The sequence below is a fragment of the Candoia aspera genome, chromosome 15 (genome assembly GCF_035149785.1).
Source record: "Candoia aspera isolate rCanAsp1 chromosome 15, rCanAsp1.hap2, whole genome shotgun sequence".
Lineage (NCBI taxonomy): Eukaryota > Metazoa > Chordata > Lepidosauria > Squamata > Boidae > Candoia > Candoia aspera.
The window spans coordinates 10,034,898-10,060,367 of record NC_086167.1 but is presented as its reverse complement, the minus strand read 5'-3'; the positions used below and the strand labels follow the sequence as shown (position 1 = coordinate 10,060,367).

Genomic DNA, 25,470 nt, shown 5'->3' with positions numbered 1-25,470 from the left:
TTCAAGAAAACAAGATGGAGATGCCTATGATGTTACCGGGAGTTGAATCAACCCAAGGGAATATACAGAATGCAGAACATCGGTGAATTCAGTAATCAAGTTAAGTGTGAACAGTTAGTGTATTCCAACGATTATAAAGGCAGGTTTTTAAAAAAAAATTAATTTGGCTATTTGTAGGTAGCCTCAAAGAGACACTGATCTGCCCTGGCTATAACTGATTTCATTTAGCATTGGATGGTTGTCCAATACGACGACAGTTGGTAGTTTTTATGCCAATGGTGCACAAATCCCAGCTTTGTGGCTTGTTCAACAAATCACAATTCAAACAAGCCGTGGCTTGGCATGATGCAAGAACTCAGCTACAGCAGATTAGTCTCTCTTTCTGCACTATGTTCTGACATACAGAGGCATGTGGAAGAATCGAATGTTATTTTAGGTTGTTCCTGCTAAGCAATGCAGTGATTTTTAAGGATTAGCAAAAAACGCCCCTTTGAATGGCTAGTGGAACAGGCTGGATCAAGAATATCTTGAACTGCAAGACTCAGTCAAAATGATGTGAATGCTTGTTGGGAAAACAAAAGATTTAGAAGCTTTCCATTTTTTTTACACTTGCATTGAAGTTGGTTTCATCTGAAACATGAAGAAGAGCAAAAGGTTCTTTATGTAAGCATGGATTATTCTCAGGCTTGAGAAATAAATATTACGTTAGGCAATCAAGTATCCCGCCACCTTTACACGCTCAGTTGCTTTGAAATCAAGCCCCTTGCATAGATCACAGCCTTTCAAGCCTTCTTTCACCATCGTAAGATCCGTGAGTTTCCTGTTTTAAAAGATGAAACTTCCACTGAAGTTGCGCAGGATGGTCCTAATGCTATCTGTGATGAAAAAGCTGCTGAGTGTTACATTATCTTTATTATTTCACATCATAGTAAGTCTCCAGTAGCATGTTTATGCTTGGAGAATTACATTCCCTTGGCTGGTTGCTTAAACAGTTGAGTCATTTCTCAATCCTCATGATTCCCACAAGCTTCTATTTCTGTTGACATTTGCCACTAAATTATTATTTATTCATTTGTTATTATTTTACTCTGGGGATAATGGTGACTTAAACCAGATTTTTAAAAAAAATATATGGATCTTCCTTTCTTTGGATAAGTAATTGCCTACTAATCAGCCCTGCATTTAGAAAGGAATGTTTTTGAAAATTGAGTTTTCTTCCACTCAGCCCGCCCCCCACACACCTCCCTTTGCTTTTCTAAACTAAAATATTTCAGAATGGGCATTAACAATGATCATTTCTAAGACAGCAGAATGAACCAGCGTTTAGCCATGTTTAAGACTGATGAAATAAAGTTACCCCTCCCTTCTAGGTACCTTAGGTACTATAACAACCTATGTCTTGGCTAATTTGTTCTTACATCACAGAAATGCAGGGGGAATTTGCCAGGCATTTTAACTAGTGCTGCTGAAATTACTTTGACAGAAAAACTAAGGATGGCCAGGATAGATGCCAAGAAAGTTAAGAAGATGGGGGGTGGGAAAGAAAGAAAAAAAGAATGGACAATTCAGCTTAGCATACAGATGTGCAACAGGGTTATTTACAATTAATCCTTTCACCAGAAAGCCACTATTTCAAAAATACTGTAGTCCACTGTACATTTCCTTTTTGGCATCCCAAAAGTAATCTACTGCAAAGCCAGACGATGAAGCAGCAAAATGTGGGTCTAATTAGGATGCAACACGACTTTGCAACAAATGACGTCACTCAAGTGACCAACACTATGCTGCCCAGATAAAATACAGATCCTTCCAGAGATCTACGTGGGGATAACACATGATAGGACACAGACATCTGCTTTGAACTGGCAACGTGAAAGACTGGATGTAGGATCTTTGGCATGCCAAGGGTATGTTCTCTACCCAACAAGGAGAACAAGCAGATTCCAAGACAGTGCAAAAAAGATACATAATGGGCATCCTTCCCCTTTCCACCACAATACACTATTCAAATAGAATTAACACTCAAGGAAAAATGAGACTTTCCCTCAAAGTCCTTCCAGCATTTTGCATAGGCGATAAAGCCTAGACCGTTACAGGAAAGGGTGGTGTAGACTTGGGAGATCTCAAAACTACAAGGTCAAAATGGTTTCAGCTGGGGAATGGGACAGAACCAAAGACGAGCAAGCGAAGACAGAAGATGAATGCCTGCTGTCATATTATGGGTTAGGCGTCCTTCAAGGGCGCTGCACCACTTGCCTGTGATGCCTCCTAAACACCCCCAGGTCTTGGGATTGGCAAGCCTTGGTCCTTCACAAGCTCCTCTTACTAGGCACAGAAGGAAATGCTTGAGCCAGTACATGGTTTCAAAATCCAGGAAGTAGCTTGTTCCTATATACAAATAGGAACAGGCAGCAAGATCTGTTAGCGCTGTAACAGGCAGAGGCAAAGGAAAGCACCACCATGCCCGTGTTGGCAAATTGGTCTCGGCGAAGGGCCAGACACATTTGCTCATTAAGTTGCAGAAATCACCTCTCAGGTACATCAAAACAGGCACCCCGTTATTTATTTCATTGCCAAAATGACGTTTTTGTGAGGCCCATACCATTATATATTTTGCACCTTACTGAAAATCCTTTGTCCTGAAATTTGATGGCCATTTGGGGTTGGGAGGGGTGATCTTCCCATGGGAAAAACTGAAGGGAAATGTGGACTCTCATAGAAAGAGGTGGCCTGGGATATTTTAAGGTGCTCTTCGACAGAAGCAAGCCTGTTTTAGCTGCAGGTATAGCCCGGGGGGCTACATCTCTATGGCCAGAGCAGCTTGGAGAAGAAGGTAAGGGCATTCTCAAGATCACCAGTTCGCAGAAGGTAGCGGTAGTTATCTCTGGTGAACTGGGAACAGGTGTTACCTTATTTGCAGAAATGCAGCTGGCGGTTGTGGGCTTGAATGCATGGGTATGACCCTCAGAGGAAAAGCTAGTGCATTGTTACCTTCCAGGTAGTTCCAAGTTAACCAAGATGAGAAGGGAATAATGCCAGTCCCTTAAATGATCCAAATTCTTCAATTCTCTGCTCAGAAAACACCAGTTTACATGTTTGCAATTTGACCTGAGAGGTTTACAATTTGAGAGAGAGAGAGAGAGAGAGATCGACATTTTTTTCTCACGATCAAAGTAAAAAGAGTACAGAGCCGTGTATGGAACAAGAACAGCTAAAAAAAAAAGACAATCGCTCATTTCAGTGTGATGCAATGCAGGATTTTACATACACTTCAGTTTGACAGGTAAAATTTGGCATTTTTTGTTTATTTTGAATCTGCGTGAGCGTGAATGAAACAAAGTCAGTACCAACTTTCTGCAAATGAAGACACAAAAATTGTGGAGATTTTGGTAATAGACAGTGCTGGTCACCAAGCCTACACACACACTTAAGGAAATGCAAGTGTCCATTTAGTTTTTTTTTGTTTAACTTTTAATTGCCTACCAAAGAATTTGTCTAAGAACACTTAAAACAGAGATGTTTCATACCCCAACTGATAAGGAAAAAAACTGGCTTTTTTCTACTTTTCAACAGAGGTACTTGGCTGTCAATCTTGTATAGTTCAAAATCAAAAGCTGGAGTAGAGAAGGAAGATGAAAGGGCGTACGCAAAATATTAAAAACCTGAAATGCTATTCCACGGCTCCCCAACATACATTAGTCCTGAAATATGGCAAAGACAGACAATAATTCCAGATTCCTTAAAATAACCCACTGGAATGCTGATGAATGCAAATACATGCAAAACAGAATGATACGCACTTTTTTTGTTCTTCACTGCAGTTTCACAGAAATGGGTTGAAATGCTCGCTTAAAGCCAGGCATTTAAAACTGAGCAGCCAGGGAGTCACTTGTCACGTAACCAAGTTGCTTTTAGCCCCCCTTAAACGATACCCTAAACTTAAAACGTAACACTACATTGAAAGGGGATTCAGTTCTACATAGAAAGAACTTCACCCCTAACTTAAGCAGGAGTTTAAACAACGCCACGGAATCAACACGTGTAATTCTGGAATGCCACATTTCATGTACAGGCATTTTATGGAGAATAGCAACTGCTCAATTTCACCATTGGCCAGTTATTGCTTACTGGAAATTTCTTACATTTTGGATGACAATCAAACCAATCCGTTATTAGGAGAAAAATAAGCTTGTCATTGCCCAGGAAAGAGGTAAGGTGAAGAGTCTATAACTAGGTCTTTGTTTTTCAGAACTAAGATTTCAGGAAGGATTTCTCCCGTAAGTCTCTCAACTGGGAAGAATACAGGATGGGGAGCTGGGCTTGGTTGGTTCTGTTTTGGTTCCTCTTGGTCCCCAATTTGAAATTCTCCCAAATGGACTTGCAATGCTTTTTGGAGTAATTCTTTATTCTAGGTAGTCTGCATAGATACTAAAGAATAAAAGCAAAGAGTAAAAGAAGAAAAGGAAAGGGGGGAAAAATCACATTCCACTATTCCCTTGCTAAAGAACATCCTGTGTCAAAATTTCCCCCCCAAACAGGACATTAGCCACACTGTAATTCATTCATGCACACAAACCTTGGAGTTCCCCATTTAATAAACATTATTGTAGCCACATCAGCCAGATTTACAAAAGATCTGGGGTGGATTCTGGTTTTTTTTTTTTTTTTTTGATGTACATATGGCATATTTGTTATGTTTCAAACTGAAGTTGAGAGAAACTTGGGACCGATGTCCATGAAACACAGTGCAACGTTTAAGAGGGGAAAAGGAAAGTAAACTGCCCAACTTTTTTCAACTTTCTTTCTCCATTTTCTTTCTGTTTTGCTAAGACATAAGTAGGTTTGGTTTTGTTTTCTTTCGTTTTGGGGGGGAGGGAGGAGGAAAGGACGGGGTCTAGAAAAAAATGGGGAAAAATGAGAATTGCAAAGGAAAATAAGAAATAACAGCCACGACCTTTTGAACTTTTAAGGGCAAGTTGTAAGTCTAAGGGTTTTTTTGGGGGGGAGGATAAATTGTGACAAGGGGGGGGGGAAGAAACAGCATTCTTTAAAGTACATTAAAGCAGTGATTTTAAACAAAGAAAGCAGAATTAGAACATCTTAAATTTTTAATCCTTTCTTTACAGATTACCTAGACCACTTTTGATTAAGAAACGGTAGAAAGTTAGTAACAGCCACAAGTTAACACCAAGAGGTGGCACTTGTCAATTTTCCATAGAGAGTCCTGCTTTGTGGGTGTGTCTGAAATGCACTGCTTCAGCTCTTCTATCACACATTTGCTGACATCAACTCGGTCAGGTTTTGTTTTGTTTTGTTGTTGTTGTGTGTTTTTTTTTAGTCCACTGGTCGCTTTTCACCATATTTCTTTGTAAACTCTTCAGCATTCTTACAGAATTTTTTACGGTCTTTAGAGTATTCCTCGGCTAAGTCGGCCCGAAGGGGGTGTTCGGGTTGGGGGTCATTCACCAGTGCTATGAGGGACTGGATTACTGTCGGAAGAAAGGAAAAAGAGGAGAGAAAGGGAGGGAGGGAGGGAGTGAGGGAAGGAGAAGGAGAGAGAGAGAGAGAGAGAGAGAGATATCAGCGTGGCTGTGAAAGAGACACAGAACAATCGATTCGCACGTGACGGATCCCAAGGCTGCAGATGGCTCTTGGATCCTTGGGAACAGTCCTCGAGTCCTCCACAAATTTTCCAAATTACATTTGGAATAATCTTCTTCTTCTTTTTTGATTAACCATGTCAGCCACCATAACGGCCGTATATTCAGATTTACAAATGGAGGAGCCAATCTGCTTGTGCAAAATAATGTGCGTGTACAGCTTTTCTTTGCTGAAACAAATAGAGGGACCCTTATGTGTCCACATTCAAGTAGACGTGGAAATAAATAGCGCTGGATGCGGAAACTCAAGTTCGGTTGGGGCTGTCAGAATGAACCATTTAGGAACTGGTTGAAAGGACGTTGACATACTTTACAGCCACCTAGTTGGGGTTTTATTCAAGAGATATGAGGAATAAGACAGATAACACACTGCTTGCTTCCTTGTACATTGGACAAATCATTTTCAGATTCATCTGCCTGGAAATCTGTCATTCTTACTCTTTGCAATAAATTCAAATGTCAAACTAAGGTATCAGCCAAACTACTTTAGACCTTTCTTGGCATATTTGGAGCTGCAGGCATCTGATATTTCCAGAAAAGCAATGTATAGCCTTTAATGGAGCAGGAGTGCTCTGGAGTCTATGGGTTTTACTTGTATCCCTAGCTGGCATCTAATAGGAAAAGTGAGGACAGCCAGTTTGGTCTAGTGGCTAAGGCACCCAGCTAGAAACTGGGAGACTGTGAGTTCTAGTCCCACCTTAGGCATGAAGGTGGGACTAGAACTGGGTAGCCTTGGGCCAGTCACCTTCTGTCAGCCCTAGAAAGCAGGCAACAGCAAACCACTTCTGAAAAACCTGCCAAGAAAACTGCAGGGACTTGTCCAGGCAGTCCCTGAGAATCGGACACGATTGAACGGATAAAAAAACAGAATAGCAAAAGCAGGACAGCAGTTGTCATTTTCTGCCTGAATTCAGTAGAAGGGGGTCTTCCTCCCCCATGAGGAGGAATACTGCATTAAACATTACACCTCTAAGAATTATTACAGCCTCGAGCAGACGGGCACAACTTTTCTCAAGGCGGGATCTTCCAAAGGAAGTGGGCTGCAGCAGGCCGGGAATGGTAGTCAATTACATCTGGAAGGCATGGAATCAGAACAACTCAGAGCAACTGATTTTAACGCTTCTAATTCTAAAGGAGCCCATGTTCTAAAGAACGTATTTGGTAGACGTAGGAGGCCAAATAACACGACACAATCAAAATAGTTATTCCAAACGCAGATTATTAACAGTCATGCTATCCACTATGAACTTTCTGTCCCCCCATAAAAAAAAAAGAATAATGCTTTCCCCAGGCAATTGCTTCTTAAACATTTTTTTTGTTCAAGATGCAATGCAGGATGGGCTGAAAACGGGCATTTGGCAATTTACAAATGTATTTAAATATAATCCACGAAAAGGCAAATAACTGAAGCTGTTGCCCAGTTTCCTAAATACACCTCCAGCTCTTCAGGGTTATCTGAATGGTTTGTTCGGTGCTAGTTTTGCACTGAAAAGTGGAAGAGGGAGGGAGGGATGAGAAAAGTCAGAATTTCCCCCCAAAGTGACCCCATTAAAGATTTGAATAGCCTGGCCTGCTTGTCTGCAAGATCCAAGACAGATAACCGTTCAAAAAGTTACATTTAGTGTAGAAATCGGTAGTCAAAAATTGCTGGAGATGTCTCACCTTGATCAGTTTTGGTGGCGGGCTTCCAGTTTTCAGCACTAATTACTGGCAGACAAACCTGCCCCTTTTCATCGATGTTAGGGTGATAGATCTTTGTTTTAAATGTAATCTTCGGAGGTTTGAATGGGTACTCTGCGGGAAAGTTGATTTCGATCCTGAATGCACCCTTGTCGTATGGAGGATTGTCCTACAAGGAGCAAGAGAGAAGTTATGAAGGGCAGCCCAAGACGGCGAGAGACCAAATTCAGAGGAAAGCTGTATGGCAAAAGTGAAGAGATGCCAGGCACACAAGATCCACCATTTAAAAATAAAAATTCTAAGGATTCTTGCAGCATCTTAGAAGAAGTGGAGGGGGTCTAACATTGGGAATTAAGGGAACAGGAAACCTCTTGTGAGTTTGTTTTACTATTAGTGATTTGTTTTACTATTAGATCTAAATCTAGCCTTTTCAAAACCATCATCATCCCGTTTCCCAATTCTCCCTTCCCTGCTTTTTCATTTTTAGCAATGTGACTAAGTCTGTTATTTTTTTAAAAAAAATCTGATTGTTTTAAACTTACATATTGCAATCTTTATCAGCAGGACAGAGGTTTTTTTGTGCAACCTCCTGAAAAATGGGAATGTGGGCTTCCTAACTGAATATCCTGTTTTTGGTTTTTACTGTTTTTATTGCTGTATGTATTGTTTTATTCTTGGGCTGTAAGCCATCCAAGGTTTGACTTTAAGATGGGTGGCCGTACAAATATTTCAAATAAAAAAAAAATATATATATTGCCTATACTAACTTTCCCCATAAAGGAGATTTTACACACAGATTGAATTTACAGAACTGTTTACAGAAGACAGAATGATTAGGAATTTACAATGAAAGCCTGCAGGAAGGATTATCTTGCAAAACTAGTATCTGGATAAGACATTTGAAGGACTATTACTCTTAACGACTTAAAAAAAAATCACTCACAACCCTGCAACAGAATTGCAAGATACAACTTGACAAAATGTCTTTTTAAAAGCACCTCTATTCAAAGATATATTTAGTGTGTGAGTGGAGAAGACTCACTCCTCCATTCCAGGAGAGTAACATATAGATTTGTTTAGGGAGGAAAAAGCCCTGAGGGAGTGGACGAAAATATATGTGTTTGTGTGAAAAAAAAGGTACAAAGTATTTTATCCTTCAGAATAAATTATTCACTCGACATGGGCCAAGCACAACTTTTTATACAAGATAAGCCCATGTTCTGAAGAATCCCCATTTCTGTTTTTTTGGTAAACAATTCAAAGTTTTAGGGCTATCTTTAGATTTATATCCAGCCTCTTACTTTGTATTCCAATTTTTCCCTACAACAGCACCCCTGTGAGGTAGACTGGGCTGAAGGAGAGAGATCGACCCCAAGCCACTGAGGGAGCTTCTGTAGCTCAGGATGGACACGAACCTCACTCTGCCTGGTCCTAGTCTGTCAGCCCCACCAGGTAGGCCAGACCATGAAATCAACTCCACAGGAAGGCGAAAACTACTTTTATTGAGATTGGGAAGCATAACAGAATCCTGCAAGTCTGATTGTGTCAGACCTCCTCCTCCTTATACTTCAGTGAATCAGGAAGGTGTCATTCTAAGTCACTTCCTAATGTTATCTGTACGTTCTGGACTTAAAAAATGTTTCATCTCCTTTTGCCTAGGTGACAGTTCCTGCATATCTCCTTCAGGGTCATCTTTTTACGCTCTACAAAATTCAACACCGTAACCATTCTGGTTTCAGCTTTTCCCCATTTACTGCTCAGAAGTTAGAATTTAGGGTGCATGTATTTAGGCGTAAGAGGGTGCAGATTTGGGTGTATTAAAAATTTTCCTTAGATGACACCAAGACTGCAGTGCTGTGTCCCACCAAGCATGTCCCAACCTCAAGCATCCTCAAGTGCCTTAGAGTTCAACGTGCATGGCAAAGATCAAAGGCTTTGAGCTGCTTGTGGGTTGTCTCTTGGTTCAAACCGAGGAAGGTGAACACCACACATTTGTAGGCTGTAATATGTGACTTACATTATGAGTTTTACTCCACTCTATCTTCCTTTGTTCTAGGGGTCTCCTGATACACATCACGTTGTCCCACGGACCTCACAACCTTGATTTATTCTTGGCTCTCTTTGGCAAAACCATTCCCTTCCTTTATCAGAAAAAAATCAACGCCTTTATAAAATCAAAACTACCTCTTTGGGACTCAAATGAGCCAGAGCCAAGGGCTCCATTTTCCGTACTGGTTAACAGCTTGAAACCTCACTCCTTTTAAACTTTTAAACCTCACTCACTTTCTTTTTAAACTTTTAAACTTCCTTTACTTGGGGTTGGGGTTTGTTTTCGTAACACTGGGATTTAATCAGTAAACTCGCGTGCAAGAGCCAGGAAAAGAAGAAACAGGCAACCAACTCCATGGCAACAGTGGCTGCTGGTTCTCAATAGAAACACAGTGCTTGAGATATTTAGGAATGGGTTTAAAATTTCTGCAGGATGACTCTTTAGGCCTGCAAAAGAATTGCCTGTCCCCAGTTATATCTGCCCGTCCCATCAGATATGGCAGAAGAGGCGTGCTATGGGTTCCGTCTGCTACAGAGCTACACTTGGCGGGTCCTAGGAGGTGGGCCTTCTCTGCTGTGGCACCCGCCTTAGGGAACGTCCTCCCCCTTGAAGTGAGGCTGGTTCCATGTCTGATTTTTCCAGAAGTCCCCCAAAACCTGGTTATGTCATCAGACCTGGGGGCCCCAAGGGACTGGCTGGCGAGGCACCGAGGTGGATTTGTTGTTGTTAACCTCTGCGGTCCTCTCTTAGCCTTTCTGATTTTTTAAATTTTTTAAAATAATCATTGTTTTCCATATTAACTATTTTATGCTCTTGTTGCACGCCGCCCAGACTCTTTTTTGTGAGACGGGAGGCTGTATAAATTGGATGAATAAATAAAAATAAACAAACAAATAAAATTAACTGACCAGTCCCCAAAGGATCCACACAGCCAGCCTTTGCATTCAAGGGGCCTTTACCGCGTGGAACAGGGGCTTTCAGAGCCACCAAGGAAACCACTTTGGAAACCAAGAATTACAAGGGCATTCTCTGTGCTGCCACCAGGGTGGAGCAGTAAAGGGAGCACCTGAAAAGGTTACGCATGAAACAAAAGGCACGGGCATCTGGGACCAGCCGCTATCTACGTGGTGCGTTGACGTGTGGGACGGTGTTGCCCCAGGGCTCCAGGAGTTTTTACTGTGATTGCTTGGGGTATTTTTTACTGTTTTTATTGTCATGTGAGCTGCCCAGAGTTGTGGTGAGAATATGGAAGGCTATGTAAGTCTTTTAAAACATTTTCGTAATTGGATCGAACCGCTTGAGGAGTTGCCTGGAGGTTCGGAAGAGTGGACGGTCTGGAGATGTTTAAACAGACTGCGCACTGGTTTGGCCAGAACGAAAGATTATATGGAAAACTGGGGGTTTCTCCCTGAGGGCAAGGATATTTTCTGTGAATGCAGCAATATTCAAACAATTACCCATCTTTTGCAGTGCCCTTCGGGACCGACATGCGCGCAGAGAGACTTATTGGCCGGAAACCTCTTTGCCATCAATGTGGCCTGGCACTGGGCTAGAGTCATACAAATTTTGTATTTTTATTAAATGTTTTTAACTTTTTAACTTGTAATTAATGCTTTCCCCCTATTTCCTGCACTTTTGACACGAGACTAGTCTTTTAAATAGATAGATAGCTATAGATAGATAGATAAATGCATCATGGCATCGTGGAAATGCTATAATTTGTGCAATGACTTCAGGATGCATTGCACATTACATCCCCCACCCCTCTTGGATGCTCCTGTGTGCAGGGAAGACATTTTTAGAATATTCAGTGATTTCCTCATAGGATACACTTCCATTGGCGAAGACGTAAAATTGTATTTTGCACGAGTCATTTTTATAGGGGTGGAAGAACTGGACCGGACCTTTATCCCTTTGCAGGAAAAGTCAGCAGAGTGGGGCAGCTATCTGGATCGTATTCCCATCTCTTGGGCTGAAATAAATACCTTCCGCAGAATTACAGAGGCTGTAATAGCAATGGACTGCAGTTAGGGATTTGGGGAATGGGGGCCCCACAGCTTTTCCTCTTCCCTGCATGGAACTTTATGCTTGTTCTGGGGTTCTGAAGGGCTGAGGATTAGAAACAGACCCAGGCTGTTTCGATCAGTGGTTATCTGGTGCAGTGGTTAAGTGGATGCTGGCAGGGGATAGGCCACTAAAGGGAGGGATAACCACCACGGAAATTTTTGCTTGGAGGCTTCTGGTTGGCCGTGGTGGTGAGCAGAATGCTAAATGTGCTAGACTTCCCCAAACCAGGTCCTCTCAAGTGCGCTGAACTCCCATTCTTCTTCAGGTTGGTGCACTAGTTAAGGTGGTGGGAGCTGGCAGGAATTAGGAATCTAGAAATACCTGGATGTTTAAATGTTCAGCCCTGAAAAATAAGTCAGAGGCGTACCCGCAAATATACAATCACTTTCACTTTCATGCTTTTAGTCATAATTTAAAAGCATCCACTGTAACTAGAGATCACAAAAATCATCTTTAATTTCTCAGGTTACTCGTTTCTCTTTGTCGTAGTTAAACCTTCCTCTGTAGCACAACTTATTTGCTGGAATCACATCGAGAAACGGTTTGTCGAATAAGACCCACTAAACTGGGGTCAGAAAGCACGCTAAGCAAAACCCAAACAAACCATGATTCACGGCTTAGTGGGACATGTAAAACAAGCCTTGTATCTGTATACAGTATACCCATCCCATTCTTAATCTATCTAATGCATGATTAAAGATGCTCTTTCAAAGATTAAGGTTAGCTCCTGCAAATAAATTGTATAAATATTCAATATCTTTTCCAACTGCCCTATTTTTATAATTCAGCTGAAACTTTTCCATCTAGGTTCAGGTCAATTACACAGGAACTAATTATAAATACAAATTATGCTTCAGATAATCTCTTCTGCTCCATCACCCCTCCCAGGGCATCTGACTGTGTTTTGGGAGATAGGGAAAGCCACTGGTTTTGAAGCTAGTCATGCTGCTAAAAATCACTATTATCTCTCAATGTTTATGAGACAGACAATACCTGTGGGGTGTGGGGGAACGGGTATAAATTAAATTCTGTGACAGAAAATGAAATCTAAATTTCTTGAAATAAATCCCACCTTTCCCAAACCTATATATTACATAAAATGTTGGGGTTCTCAGAGGGCGCTAGAAATAAACCCACATCAGAATCTCCTTAGTTGCTATTTCAGCTCTATGCGACTCTATGACACATTTTGGAGTGTTTTTAAGAATTGTGGAGTGTTTATCCTCACTTTCCTTTTTCCTTCACATGCCTTTTTTTTTGTCGTGTCTGTTAGCTATGGGGACTTCTCATGGGGATGGGTTGCTTTTTATTTTTTAACCACTGCACAATATTTAGAAAAGCTTAGAGGCTTTATACATTATAAATAAATACTTATTTTTATGCAAAGATGGATGGCAGTTAATTTAATTATTTTGGTTGCATTTCCTCTGAAAACAGCCCAGAAATATTTTTCCTTAACTCTGGAAAATCCGCTGGTTCGCCCAACCAGTTCTGCCAGGACCAGCCTAAATGTTTCAGGGTATTTAAGAAAAGTCAGAATTCATCACCGCAAATGACCAATGTTGCATTTTTGCCATTACGAGAGGTTTCGTTCACACTCACAGGAACAATAAGCCCTTGCCAAGTCAATAAGTTAGCTTCATCAACTTGGATATTACGGAAGTTCTTCATTCCACATTTGCGGATTTCTTCAAGCTCCTGCAACCAAGCAGAGCAGAAAAAAGCATATTAACCGGAACAGCTGAAACAATTGGTTGTTATAATTCAGGAAGACACGTGTATTGTTTTTACTTTCGTATTGTCTCAGTCGAGAGAATTGGTCTCACAACAGGAACGAGCACCAAGGAGTGCTTTCTCCTCATCCTTGTTTCTTTGTCATGCTATCTAGGTTCTGCACAAGGAGGTGTGGGGGGTAGCCAGAATTGGGAACAGCCTGGAAAAGGCAGAATTCCTCTCTTTGACTTTCACAGAGAATTCAGACTTAATACCAGCTGGAATTCTGGCACAATGCTGGGATATGAAGAGTGGAAGAGAAGAAAGCTTAGCTCTACGCTCGTTCCTATTTTGTAATCTAGGTTTTACGAAGCCTAGAATTATCGCTCGATACAGGCCATTAAACGCTGTGGATTGAAAAGCGAGTCAGTTGCTAAACACATGTTCTTTTTTGTGAATTGTATTTCAGAAGCAGAGATTAATTTTTTTCTTTATGAGACCATAACTTACAGAATTCAAAGACATTTTGCTACTGCTCTCAACTAATGTGTGCACGTGTGTGTATGTAAATATGTGTGTGTGTGTGTGTTTTACACTCTTCATAGACCAATTAATTTTTGTAGGAGATGGAAATTCGAAGACCTTTTGCATAATGATACAGGGTGGCACTTAGAACGCTGGACCTCAACCAGCATGAGAAATGCTGAGAGGTATAGCTCATCCACCCCCCATGGGCTGCACATTCCCTACCCATGCTTTATAATTATGAACGATAAGGTCAGTGGGGCAGTTCTTGAAGTGTTGAATCCTGCAGACGTGGGAAACCTGGTTTCAATTTCAATTTTAATCTCTTCGATTGAAACCTGGTCAGTCAGAAGGCACAAGTAACTTGCATTCGGATGCAGAGGCCAAGTTTTGCCAAGCCACATACTTGATGTGATCCCAGAAGGAAATCAGGAGTACTCAAGAAACATCTCTTTCAAAAAAAAAACAACAGAGCCAAAAAGCTACTAACCATAAAATCTGCAATCAAATAATAGTCTTTCTCCACATGAGCAGCAGACTTCAGCCCTCCTCCTTGGGAGGAGGAGGAATGCTCCACTATTTCGTATATCCGCTCCCTCAAAAAATCCACACAGGTATCCCCCAAATTAAATATATATATATATAGACAACCCCACCCCACAGGAACTCAGCTATCAACTTCTCAGCCCCCCTCCTTGCTTGCAGAAGGGTACTGATGTATTGCCAGACCTGAAGGCACTGCAGAGGTTAACCCAGCGTGGCAGCTTGAAGATGTGTGGACTTCAACTCCCAGAATTCCCCAGCCAGCCTTGTAAGGCTGGCTGGGGAATTCTGGGAGTTGAAGTCCACACATCTTCAAGCTGCCACGGTTGAGAAACAATGGGTTAACCAGTTATAATGGGATAAAATAGAAATACAGAATCACCTTCAGGAGGACAATGGTATGTAGGAAAAGAATTCAATATTTGTGTCCCTGATAACTTGCCCTGAGCGCAGTTGGAAATTCAAAATAAAAGGATGACATGTTATACTGGGTCCTGTACCAGCCTTCCTCACCCCTTTCTTTCTTTTAAGCAATGTGTGTGAAAGGAGGTTACGATTTGTGCATAGGTAGGCTTTAGCACGCCTGCATCAATTTAGTTTTCCTCTAAAAAGAGCTCTTTCTCTAAAAAAAAAAAAAAAAAGAGCACTTCCTATAATAACTATTTTATTTTTAAAAATCTTCCATTTTTAACCACATGGTTACTACATTCAGGGCAGTGATAGATTTTAATCAGGGCATCCTGGTTCACAGCTCCCTCCCTGCTCAGTGCAGATGACAGGTGCCCTCTTTAAAATGGACTGCTTCTGAACTCTTTGCATCCAACAGGCTAAAGAGTCAGACTCCAGTTTTACATTCATTACATCGTTTTATTAGCCGTTTGCAAGATTAAACAAGGCAACCGATTTAGAAGAATTCTGAAGGTGGGTATTTTCTTAGATTGAAAAAGGTAGTCACCTAATATAATCTTCTTTGCAAAGTATGATCAGCAGTTCAGCAGCTTAACTGTCCCATGTAAGATTGTATTATATATTTTCCACAGGTCACCGCAGCCAGAAATGAGCGTAACACAGAATGGCAGTACGGGTAGTCCTTGCTTAATGACCACCATTGGGACAGGAATTTCAGTTCCTAAACAAAGCAGTCCTTAAGCGAATCTGCCCCAATTTTATGACTTTTTTGGCGGTGGCCGTTAAGTGAATCACTGCATTCATTCAAGCAAACCATGTGGTCTTTAAACAAATTACGCGGTTCCCCATTGATTTTGCTTGCCGGAAGCTGGCCGGGAAGGTTGAAAATGGCAAGTGCGTGACTGCAGGACGCTGCAACAGTCGTAAGTGTGAGGACTGGTTGCAAATCAGTTTTCTAGCACCACTGTAAGTCCAAACTGTCACTAAATGAATGGTCGTTAAGAGAGGGCCACCTGTATTATTCCATACAGTTCCAACCAACATAAGCAAGCAAATGATTCATTTATTTAGCCATAAATTAAATGAAACAAGAAATTCTAAACAGAAAAAAAAACAACTAACAGAAATATAGCTATACCCTTATTGATGGAAAAACTCTCCTTAGAGCCCCATCAAACAAGCTTACGACAGTCCTCACAGAGTTGGGGAAGAGCGCCTTTCCAACTGCTATTTCAGTGGACTGAACTCAGTGGGCTCCTGTTTCAAATGAGAGCACCACTCCTTTCTCAGTATTGATATAGTTTAGTAATGGCTCAATAAAGCAACTCAAGCTTGAAAAGGAAGCGTCAAGAGTATCGTAAGAAGAAGATACGGCTGTTGATTGTCAAGTTACGAAGATAGCTATTTCACCTACAACACATTCAAACAGGTGCAGGGCCATGATGGCACGCGTACGGACCGACGAGACTGGCCGCAAAACCGCCAGTGCCTACCACTGCCAAAGTATGTGCGACATCTTTGTTCGCTTGCAGCAAGTAGCTAAAGGTGAAGTAACTCCAAGGGAGTACCCACAAGAATAAGGGTAGGATGGTAAGAGTGGAGTATTGTCAACACTTGAATTGCCAACCAGTAATGCATTTCAGCGTAACAGAAGAGCAAATGAAAGGCGTACTATCCAATTTAGACGAACCACCACTTATTTCACCGTAGTGAATCTTTCCAAGGTAGACTGTCCAATTGACAGTTCTAACCAAGCCCTTCGAAGAGGCCTTCAGGTCAAGAGAAGACCATTTACAATCATTTGAAATAATCATGGCCTTAGTAACTCCCTTAGGATCCTTCAAGACAGCCCACAACTTCATCATATCCTACGCAAAGGACTGAATTGGTCCTGCAGTAGAAAAGAATGCAGACATCCACATCAGCCTGTCCCATACAAATGAATAGCACGAGGACAAGAAGTGTACATTTTTAAAAATCTGCCGTCCTTCCAGTCAAGAGGTAAAGGATGAAAACCACAGCAGTGACTACTGCCAATAAAAAGTGAATTTGGAAAGGGTGTGACATTTAACTGTCAAGCCACACGGTGTCTACTTTGGCACATAGGAAGGTGTTGGAGAACTCCAAGTGGCATGTGGAAAGCAGCTCCCTTGATGGAAGGAAGAGAGACACGGGGTGGATACGCAAATTCTGAAGTTGGGAATCTATTAGGAGTAGTGTTAGTCAAAGGTTTTGGCAGAGGAGACAATTCAATGGCACTGGGGCTGGACATCAAACCTGGCCTTTTCCTCCCTTATCAAAACCAATTATTTATTTATTTTTTTTAAGGAACAAACTGCTGAGTAGAGAATTTCAGCCTCTAAGCCATTTTTGTTTAACTTAATTTTGACTCTCAGGCTCCTGACTAATGGCGGCAGGCCAGTTTCCCCCTTTTTTCTGAAGTTTAATTATTTTTATAACGTATTCTCCATAGCTGGTGGTTTAAAACTCAATGACACATTTATCTCTGCTTATGAACGGTTTTTATAGCACCCCCACGTTGCTTCTTCTCACTGATACAATTCCAGCGTGGGCAACATGTTCTTTCAAAATGTTCATGTGGAAAATGCATCACAAACCAGAGAGAGGCAGTTAGTGATCAGTGGGTAAATATTAGAGCATGGTTTCGTAAGTAAAATCTCTAGAAGAAATTCCATAGTTTTTACTGCAAGACAAGCAACAGTACAGTACCACCAATAATATTTGGTGAGGGGGAAGGGGGGATCAGTATGTAGCACTGCACTCTTTGCTGTGAAAACCATTTAATTTCCACTGTTTATGCTGACCATGCACCTTCCGTTTAACATTCCCTATAATTTCCTTTTCAGGAAACTATTACTGCAATATCCCCAAATACACACTTTTCAATCAACTTGGCGTATGACTCAAAGACAGTCAAATATTGATGGGACTATTCAAAATAGTCTGGTGGAGGTGGCTATGCTATGCACTGCAGGTGTGCAAAGGATTGATTCGGGGATTGTCGGTAGTATGTAAAGCCAGTTCAATGGAAGTTCTGAATTTCCATATTTCATTGCAAATCACTTTGACAATTCAGTGGGCTTCTAGGTTGGAACAACTCTTTTTCCCAAATAAAACGGACAATTTGAATAAACTCGATTCAATTCTCCAAATCTCCATTTGAATAGAATCAATTTTCCAAATCAGCATGATGATTCAGATCAGATCAGACCTCCTTCATCAGGTGCCCAGCAACATGCGTGTGCTTCAACATGAAACATAAACATATAAACAAACTCATTTTGTATAAATCTGAGAATTAATTTACCCTGCTTGCAAAGTTAAAAAAAGAGCACAGCAGTTAATATCCGGGCCAGGCTAAAACAAAGCGGCGTGTAAAATGTCTCAGGAAAGGGGTGCACACATGCTGGATACTTCCATTTAAATTGGTTTAATGAAACTTAAATCAAATTTTAGTGCAAGATTTTGAAAGCTCTCTCTATGTATTACTGCAAACTATTTAGATAGACTGCATTTGTTTTGAATTCAGAGAGTCAGGTCTTCAACTGCCAAAAAAATGTTAGTTAAGATAATACACTCAAATCAGTCTACGCTGGGTTAAGCTTGGGTCAAGAACATCATCATCATGAATTGAAATGATTTGGTAAAACCATGAAAATCTGGGTTGGGGCAGAACGTACCCACAAAATACATACAGTAGACAGATGTAAGCAGGTAAGAGTTGCTAACAAGAACACAAATCTCTCACCAGTGATTGAACATACAACGTTCCAGTGTCTGAACGTAAACAACTTGGTTTGGTTATATGGGTGTGCCTGATGCTCCCAGTTTATGCAGGAGTTCAGCCAAGTAAATGTTTGACAATGCAACTGGGCAGGCGAACGCTAATAAACCAGCTTGCTATTTCCTTGCCTTCAAGGCAGACATTTAAAGCCAAACTACAGGAACCTCTCAAACAATCTTGAACACTCCAAATTTAAGAAGTGAAAAACAAGACAGAGATCTTAAAACAGATCTTTAAGACAGAGATCTTAAAACTCAGATTCAGTCACTGGCATGGGAGTTGAGCAATCAGGAATTTCCCACGGAGCTGGCATCATACTATTAAATACTATGTCACAATATGTTGCTAGGAAACCCCTTGGAGTGTGTCACCATTTACTGATAAATATCCAGAGTTCCATTCATTATAAATTTGGTACAAGTTTACATGGAGTTGCACCAGAACCCAGGCGAATAATTTTGCTTCTTTTAGAAACTGAAACAAAAAGAAAATGCTATAGGATGGCCCACATCTATAGCAAGACTCATGTGAGAACCTGTGACCATGGGTGGGGATGAATTCTCCCAGAAATACCGTTGGTGTGAACTTCCCATGGGTCACGTGAAATCTCACTTGAATCTGTGTAACACCCATTTGGCTCTTCCCACTAGTGGGAACTAGTAACCAGGAACATACCAGCATTATATCAGAATCTACCTTCCTGCTACTCTAAAGCCAGCAACCATTAGCCAACTTCAAACCCTGGGTTCAGCTCTGGCTTGCTAGGGAAACCACTACGATTCTTGGTTCAGTAGTAATGCCAAGTTGCTTCTTCTTCTAGTTCAATTTCTAATGATTGAAGCCATTCCCACTGATGTTGGGTGACCCCACCAACTGCTGTTCATAAACCATCATTTAAGATCAGACAAATTACACGAGCTCAGCTAACAAGGCTTATTCAATAAACTGTGGCTTTAAAACCACAACATGCTAGGCCAAAACCAAATACTGCCACCAGTATGCCAACGATCCTCAGTTCCGTATTTCCTTTCCATCAAACTGCAGTGAAGCTGCTGAGGTCTAAATTAGGATCTATTTTTAGTACAGGACAAAAAAGAGAGGCTGTGATCCGGTCATATGGATTCAACCTCTATTGGACAAGGTTACCTGTCCCCTCAAGACACAGGTGCACAGCTGGGGGGCACTTCTGGATTCAGGCTGAAATGTTGTTCAGTACCCAAGAGTATTCCTGAACAATTAAGACTAGTTAGTCAGCTATACAGGTAGTCTTCTCTTAATTACAACTGGGGCCGGAATTTCGGTTGTGAAGCGGTCATCAAGCGAATCTGACCTGATTTTACGACCTTTTTTGCAGCGGTTGTTAAGCAAATCACACAGTTCCCCATTGATTTTGCTTGCCAAAAGCCAGCCGGGAATTGGACCGGAAGGCTACAGCTAGACTGTTACCACAAACCTGTGCAATTTCTTTGTTTCAGTACGTACTCTGTTTCCAAGTTCTAAGGACGAGTTATGGACTAAAAACCTGACTGGGGTCAAGGTATCTGCACTCTCCCTTACAAGTTTTTCCATGCTGTAACATTTTAATCCACCACCATAGATACAACTCCTGGGAATGCTAGAAAGGACCTTAACGGTGACCATTTAAAACCTCTGGAGGCCACCTGAGCTGCCTCTTTATTATCCTTCTGGTAGGAGGAAGACTTGTTTTATTTATGTAGGGTTTTGAAATGAAAGCAGATTTTGACTACTGGGTTTCAGAAGAGGGCCGGGTGCTCTTGGCTGTTGTTTTTTTAAATGGTTATATTTTGATTATGTTCTTGACTGAGTTTATTAAATAAGAAAAATAAAAACAGAAGAAAAGCTCAGAACTGTATATGGTGCCTGGCTGAACATCAACTTCCAACAAGAGCATCTGACATTAAAGCAGGCAGCAGGTTTGCAGGGAGGAGCAGTTCGAATACAAGTGAGTGACCTCACCACCAGGTAACGTCAGTTTCCTAGCTCCAAAATCCAGTCTTCTTGTTAGGAAAATTAAATAAGAGAAGTGCAATCACCAGGAAGCACTGCCCGCACAGTCTAAAACGTCGTATTCTGAGAGGGATGTTCTTATTATTTGGAATGCTTTTATGGATTTCTGCCATCCATGGAAAGTTTTAAAAATATTTTATCATTGGATATGGCACAGACTGGGAATTTCTGATCACCCAGATATTGTTGGGCTGCAGGCTCCTTCATCCTGATGACCAACCATGGTATTTAGGCTTATGAATGCTGGAGCCTCGTATCCACAAGGCTGAAGAATCCGCCGTTCCTGCCTAAGGAGGTTGGCTTATAATGACAAGGCTTAGGAACCTCTGCTGCATGATGAATCCCATCTCTTTCCATTCTCCACATATGAAGTGAGATCAAAAACACCAATAATTATTTCAGAGTGTACTTCTTTTAAAAGGGCAAATATTTCAGGTTGAGTACATGTCTGAATATGGGACTGGGGATACCCATGAACCCTGGATTCGCTGGGTGACTGGCCGGTAACTTCCTCTCAGCCAACTGATCTTACAGTGTTGTAGTTGTGAGGATAAAATGATGAGTAATAACGCCGCTGCGAGTGCCTCAGAGAAAAAGTGAGATATAGATGTAATAAAATAAATAAACCCTCATTTAGGCATCCGTACGTAAATGGGTGTGGGTGGGGGAACGACAAACTGCAGAATTACCATTCTGTATGTATCTTCACTTTATGGGGCCATCCCAAACTTTTACAGCATACCTTCTTCTTTGTGACTTTAAAAAAAAATCACAAGTTCAGGAGTAGGAATAGAATCCAAGTCTGTATTAAAATAAGTTCCTATAAAGTAAGTCAAGGACTCAGATGCCCACAGAGATTCTGATTATTCTGTGAAGCTCTCACTGAAATCAGTATAAACATGAGGTAGGCTTAAATTACAGAACTAATCAGCTGTTTAATACTCTTTGCTACTAAGGGCCCAAAGATTAAATGGGAGGTTTAAAAGGCCCTCCATTCAATTATCCTACAGTTCACAGATATTATGAAACTGCCAATTACACCAAGAGAAGACCAAATTTAGAGAGGAACGTTTCTTCCCTTAGGTCACAGAGTTTTAAGTTTCATTTTTGTTTTCAGTTACATAAACAACACTGGTTTCTGGGTGGCTTCCTTTGCTGCAGCAAAAAGATTTGCCTGAGATGGATGAGGGAAGAAAAATACCACACTAAATTAATATGCAAGCTGTATTACACTAACACACTAACTTAGTTAGTTACTCAGCACAGTTAAAACCTAGTTAGTTACTCAGCACAAGGTCTGCTATCTTAAGCTACAGGGCTACACATGTTATTTGGAGCCCAATATCCTCCAAATAACTTAATTCCTATGAAAAAAGCAAACAGTATACTGTAGCTTTGATTGACAAGTTTTGCATGTTTAAAAATACTGGTAGTGCTATAAGCTAACTGTGTTAATTGTATCACCCTTGCGTTTGGGTTGGGAGTGTATAAAATTCAGCATATTTTTGTGTGCAGAGTGGCCATTAACCAACAGTGTCTTCTTGCCTCTTCAGCTTAGGTCTTTCAGGAACTGTACATTATTAGTTATAAGCATGCAAGTGAATAAAGGGTTAAAAATAGAAAGGGCCAGACTCTTTAAGGAGTCACGACTTTCCCCCCAAACTACAAGGATATGACTTTGGCATATCAGGGCCTCAACAAGCAATTACAATTAAGTCTAGAAGTACAAGACAAAATTAATAGCATGGGCTACATTTCTGAAATCCCTTCTCCAAGTTTAAAGAAATACCAACCCTGACTACTCCGTAGGTGGATGAACTTGGGGAAATCTTCAATTTCAGCCAGGATTTGGAGAATTATATCCATTTAATGGCATTATTATTTAAACTCGAAGTATTTCTTGAATTCCTCTAAGTAAATCTTGTTCATGAACTTTAAAACAGTAAGAGATTTATTCCAAATCTATCACACAATCATAAAAACTAAACTGTATCTAAAAATATATAAGAAAAAGACTGAATTAAGCCTTTCTAAAGCAAAATGGTGTTTTTTCTAGGTGTAGCATGCATTTTACAGGAAGAATCATTCTCTTCTGTAAAAATTGTACATGCTATCCAACTGAACAGGGTTTCTTAATCAAAGTGTTGCAGCTGACTTGGAAACTCTGCTATCTGTTATGGTTCAATGTTAGCAAAAGCTTTACCTGAATATAAAAGAACTATCGAGATAACAGCAAGGAATATACCATAAAAGGTCAATTCCAAGAGAAACTTCTAATGTAGATATTTTAAGAGCCATGGAACAGTTTATAGCACAGCAACTGCCTGATTGCAAAATATCTTCCCATTTCCCAAACCTCAAACACTAGAAATGATGATGTTAAGAAGTGAAAACAATCGCCAGAGGCTAGGACAGTATAGTCTGTTATAAAAAAGATGAAAAAGAAAACACATCTCAAACTCATTTATATGATGCCTAAGCATATTCCTTATTTCCTTTGGAACAGACATTGATACAGTTCATGCTGTTATTGTGTTATCTGGGAATAAGCCACACTGAACTATGTTGACAAGAACGTGTACAGATTTTAAAAGATGTAAACCCCATTCAGCGCAGTGTAGCATTACATCTTTATGACCTGTAGTTCTTCCCTGCCAGCTTATTATTTTAAGATCCAGATGCTGCTTTGTTGCGTCTATTCTGCCAACCTGTTCTCATGGATGTTCCACTTGACATAATCCAGGAAGTTAATAAATGCAATCCTTTTACAGTGTCTTCCTGTGGCTGAATAAAGCAACTTCAGGGACCTGAAAGCTTTAGGATGAGCATGTTAAATAAATAAAGATGACAAAACCAACCATCTCATCTGAATGCTGTGTTTGCACAATAGCATTAAGCAGGTCAGTTAAGGCCTCAGCAGCTACAATCCCACAACAAGTTAATCTTGTTTAGACTTAACCTTAGTTTAGGGGATTTTGGGGGGGAGATTTAGCATATTGTGTGAACCAGACCATTCAGTTATAATTCCATTTACTGGCCAATCCTAGAAAACAGGTTATTTTGGGAAGCAAGTTTTAGAGAAAAGCTTTGACGGGCTGAGGAAGGGGGAAAGGTGAACCCACTCATCCCACATGGTGACTGTGTTCCTATAAACAGGCTTAACCAGATTGGTTAAAGTCTAAATTTGGGGGATGCTTTCTCACAACAGGCTAAATCAGCTTGTTTTAATTTTAACCCTGGTTGCTGTTTCCTGGTGGTTCAGCAAGTTCCACAAATCCAGCGCACAGATCTGTTCACAACCCGCACCCTGTACAAATCTCCAAAGCGGGGGAATTCCGTACTCAAGCGGAAAGCTGGCCCAGGGAGTTTTAATCAATTTACAAGCCCCCTCTGTTAGCAAGTCCAGAAAAAGGCTTTCATTCAGGAACCCTTAAACTACCCCAGCAAGGCTTCACCTTGTGGCTGGTGGAGGAGCCCCCCTCCTTTGGGGCTGACCCAGGGTTTTTTTTTTTTTAAGGTTCAAATCCATCCCCAGGTTGAGTAGGATGCCCAGCGCCAAGTGGAGGATCTCCTGTTGGTTCCCTTTTCCCCTGACACGGAGGGAACCTCTTAAAGGAAGAGGCTTCTCCGCCGCTGGCGGGGGGGGGGGCGCTTCGGGCTTGATCCGAGTGCCACAAAGGCCCAACTTCGCCCAAAGCCGCTTTCGTAACGTCGGAAGGCGCCGCCGCCGCCGCCGCCCATTCGCGGGCGCGGCGGGCGGGCGGAGACGCCCCTCCCTCTCTCCCCCCGCCCGTTCCAACCGCCCCCCGCGGGGGTCGCCAGGCCGAGGCGCCCCCGCGCCCCGCTTTGCTTAGTCACCCCGCGGGGCCCCTCCCGCGCCGGGCAGGGAGGCGCGCCCCGCTCGCCCGCCTCGCCCCGGCCCGGCCGCGGGAGCCCCCCGCCCGCCATCGCCGCGGCGCGACCCCGGGGGCGGCGCCGGGAGGGGCGGCCGCGCGCCCGGGCCTCCTCGCCCCCCTCAGGCACCGGCGGGGCCGCTCCGGCCGCCCAGCGGAAGCGCGGCCCCGGCGGCCGGCGCGGCCCCGACGGCGGGCAGGGCCCGAGGGCGGGCAGGGCCCGGCGGCCGCCCGCTCGCCCACCCCAGCCGGCCCGCGCCCCGCCTCCCGGCGGCCCGGCCCGGCGGCCCAGCCTGGATGTTACCTTCATCAGCCTCCTGCTGGCCGCCATCTTGGATCTGCTGCCGCTGCCCCACAATGCATGGCGGCGGCGGCGGCGGCGCTTCCTGGAAGGCCGCGCGCGCGGGCGGGCGCGAGAAACAGCCTCCTGCCGGGGAGCCCCCTCTGGTCGGGCGGGGGGGTAGGAGGAGGGTGATGTTGAAGGAGAAAGTGAGCAGAAGAGGCTGGAGAGGAAGACCGTGAAGATGGAGCAGGGGAGGGAGGTGGAGAAGAGGAACGAAGTGAGGATGGCGATGAAGAAAGCGAGGAAGAGGAAGGAGCTGAGAACGATGAAGAGGAAGAAGGATAAAAGCGATGGGGAAAGTGAGGAGAAGAAGAATGTGAGGATGAGGAAGATGAAAACGAAGAAGGGGAGGCCGATGAGGATGAAGGAGTGAGGAGGAAGAACAGGAGGATAATGAAAAAGAGAATGAGGGAGAAAGTGAGGATGGTGAGGAAGAAAGGGAGGAAAAAGAGGAGAAAAACATGAGAATGAGGAGGAGAGGGAGGAAGAGAGTGATGAAAGGAATGGTGAAGATCACAATGGTGAAGAAAGAGAAAAGGGAAAAGAGTGAGAAAATCAAGAGGAGGATGGTGAAGAAGAGGGCAAAGGTGGTGCTGATGAGGAATATGCTGGTGGAGACGAAGAGGAGGGTAACAGCGCTGAAGACGAAGATGGGGATGACGAAGAAAAAGGAAGGTGGCAAGGAGAGGAAGAACGTGGAGATGGTGAAGAGCATCATGAAGAGGAAGGCGACGAACAGGAAGATTATAACGGCG

General features: G+C 42.3%; 1 protein-coding gene across 1 annotated transcript; it reads right to left on the bottom strand.

The window, feature by feature from the left end:
• Positions 1–3,289: 3,289 nt before the first annotated feature.
• Positions 3,290–25,430, bottom strand: UBE2L3 (ubiquitin conjugating enzyme E2 L3). The gene is made up of 5 exons (XM_063315836.1): positions 25,233–25,430; positions 24,677–24,799; positions 13,060–13,155; positions 7,323–7,509; positions 3,290–5,489 (listed from the first exon to the last, which is right to left on the bottom strand). The coding sequence occupies exons 1-5, from the start codon at positions 25,428–25,430 to the stop codon at positions 5,335–5,337; spliced, it is 759 nt and encodes a 252-aa protein (XP_063171906.1). The 3' UTR covers positions 3,290–5,334.
• Between the last annotated feature and the right edge of the window lie 40 nt (positions 25,431–25,470).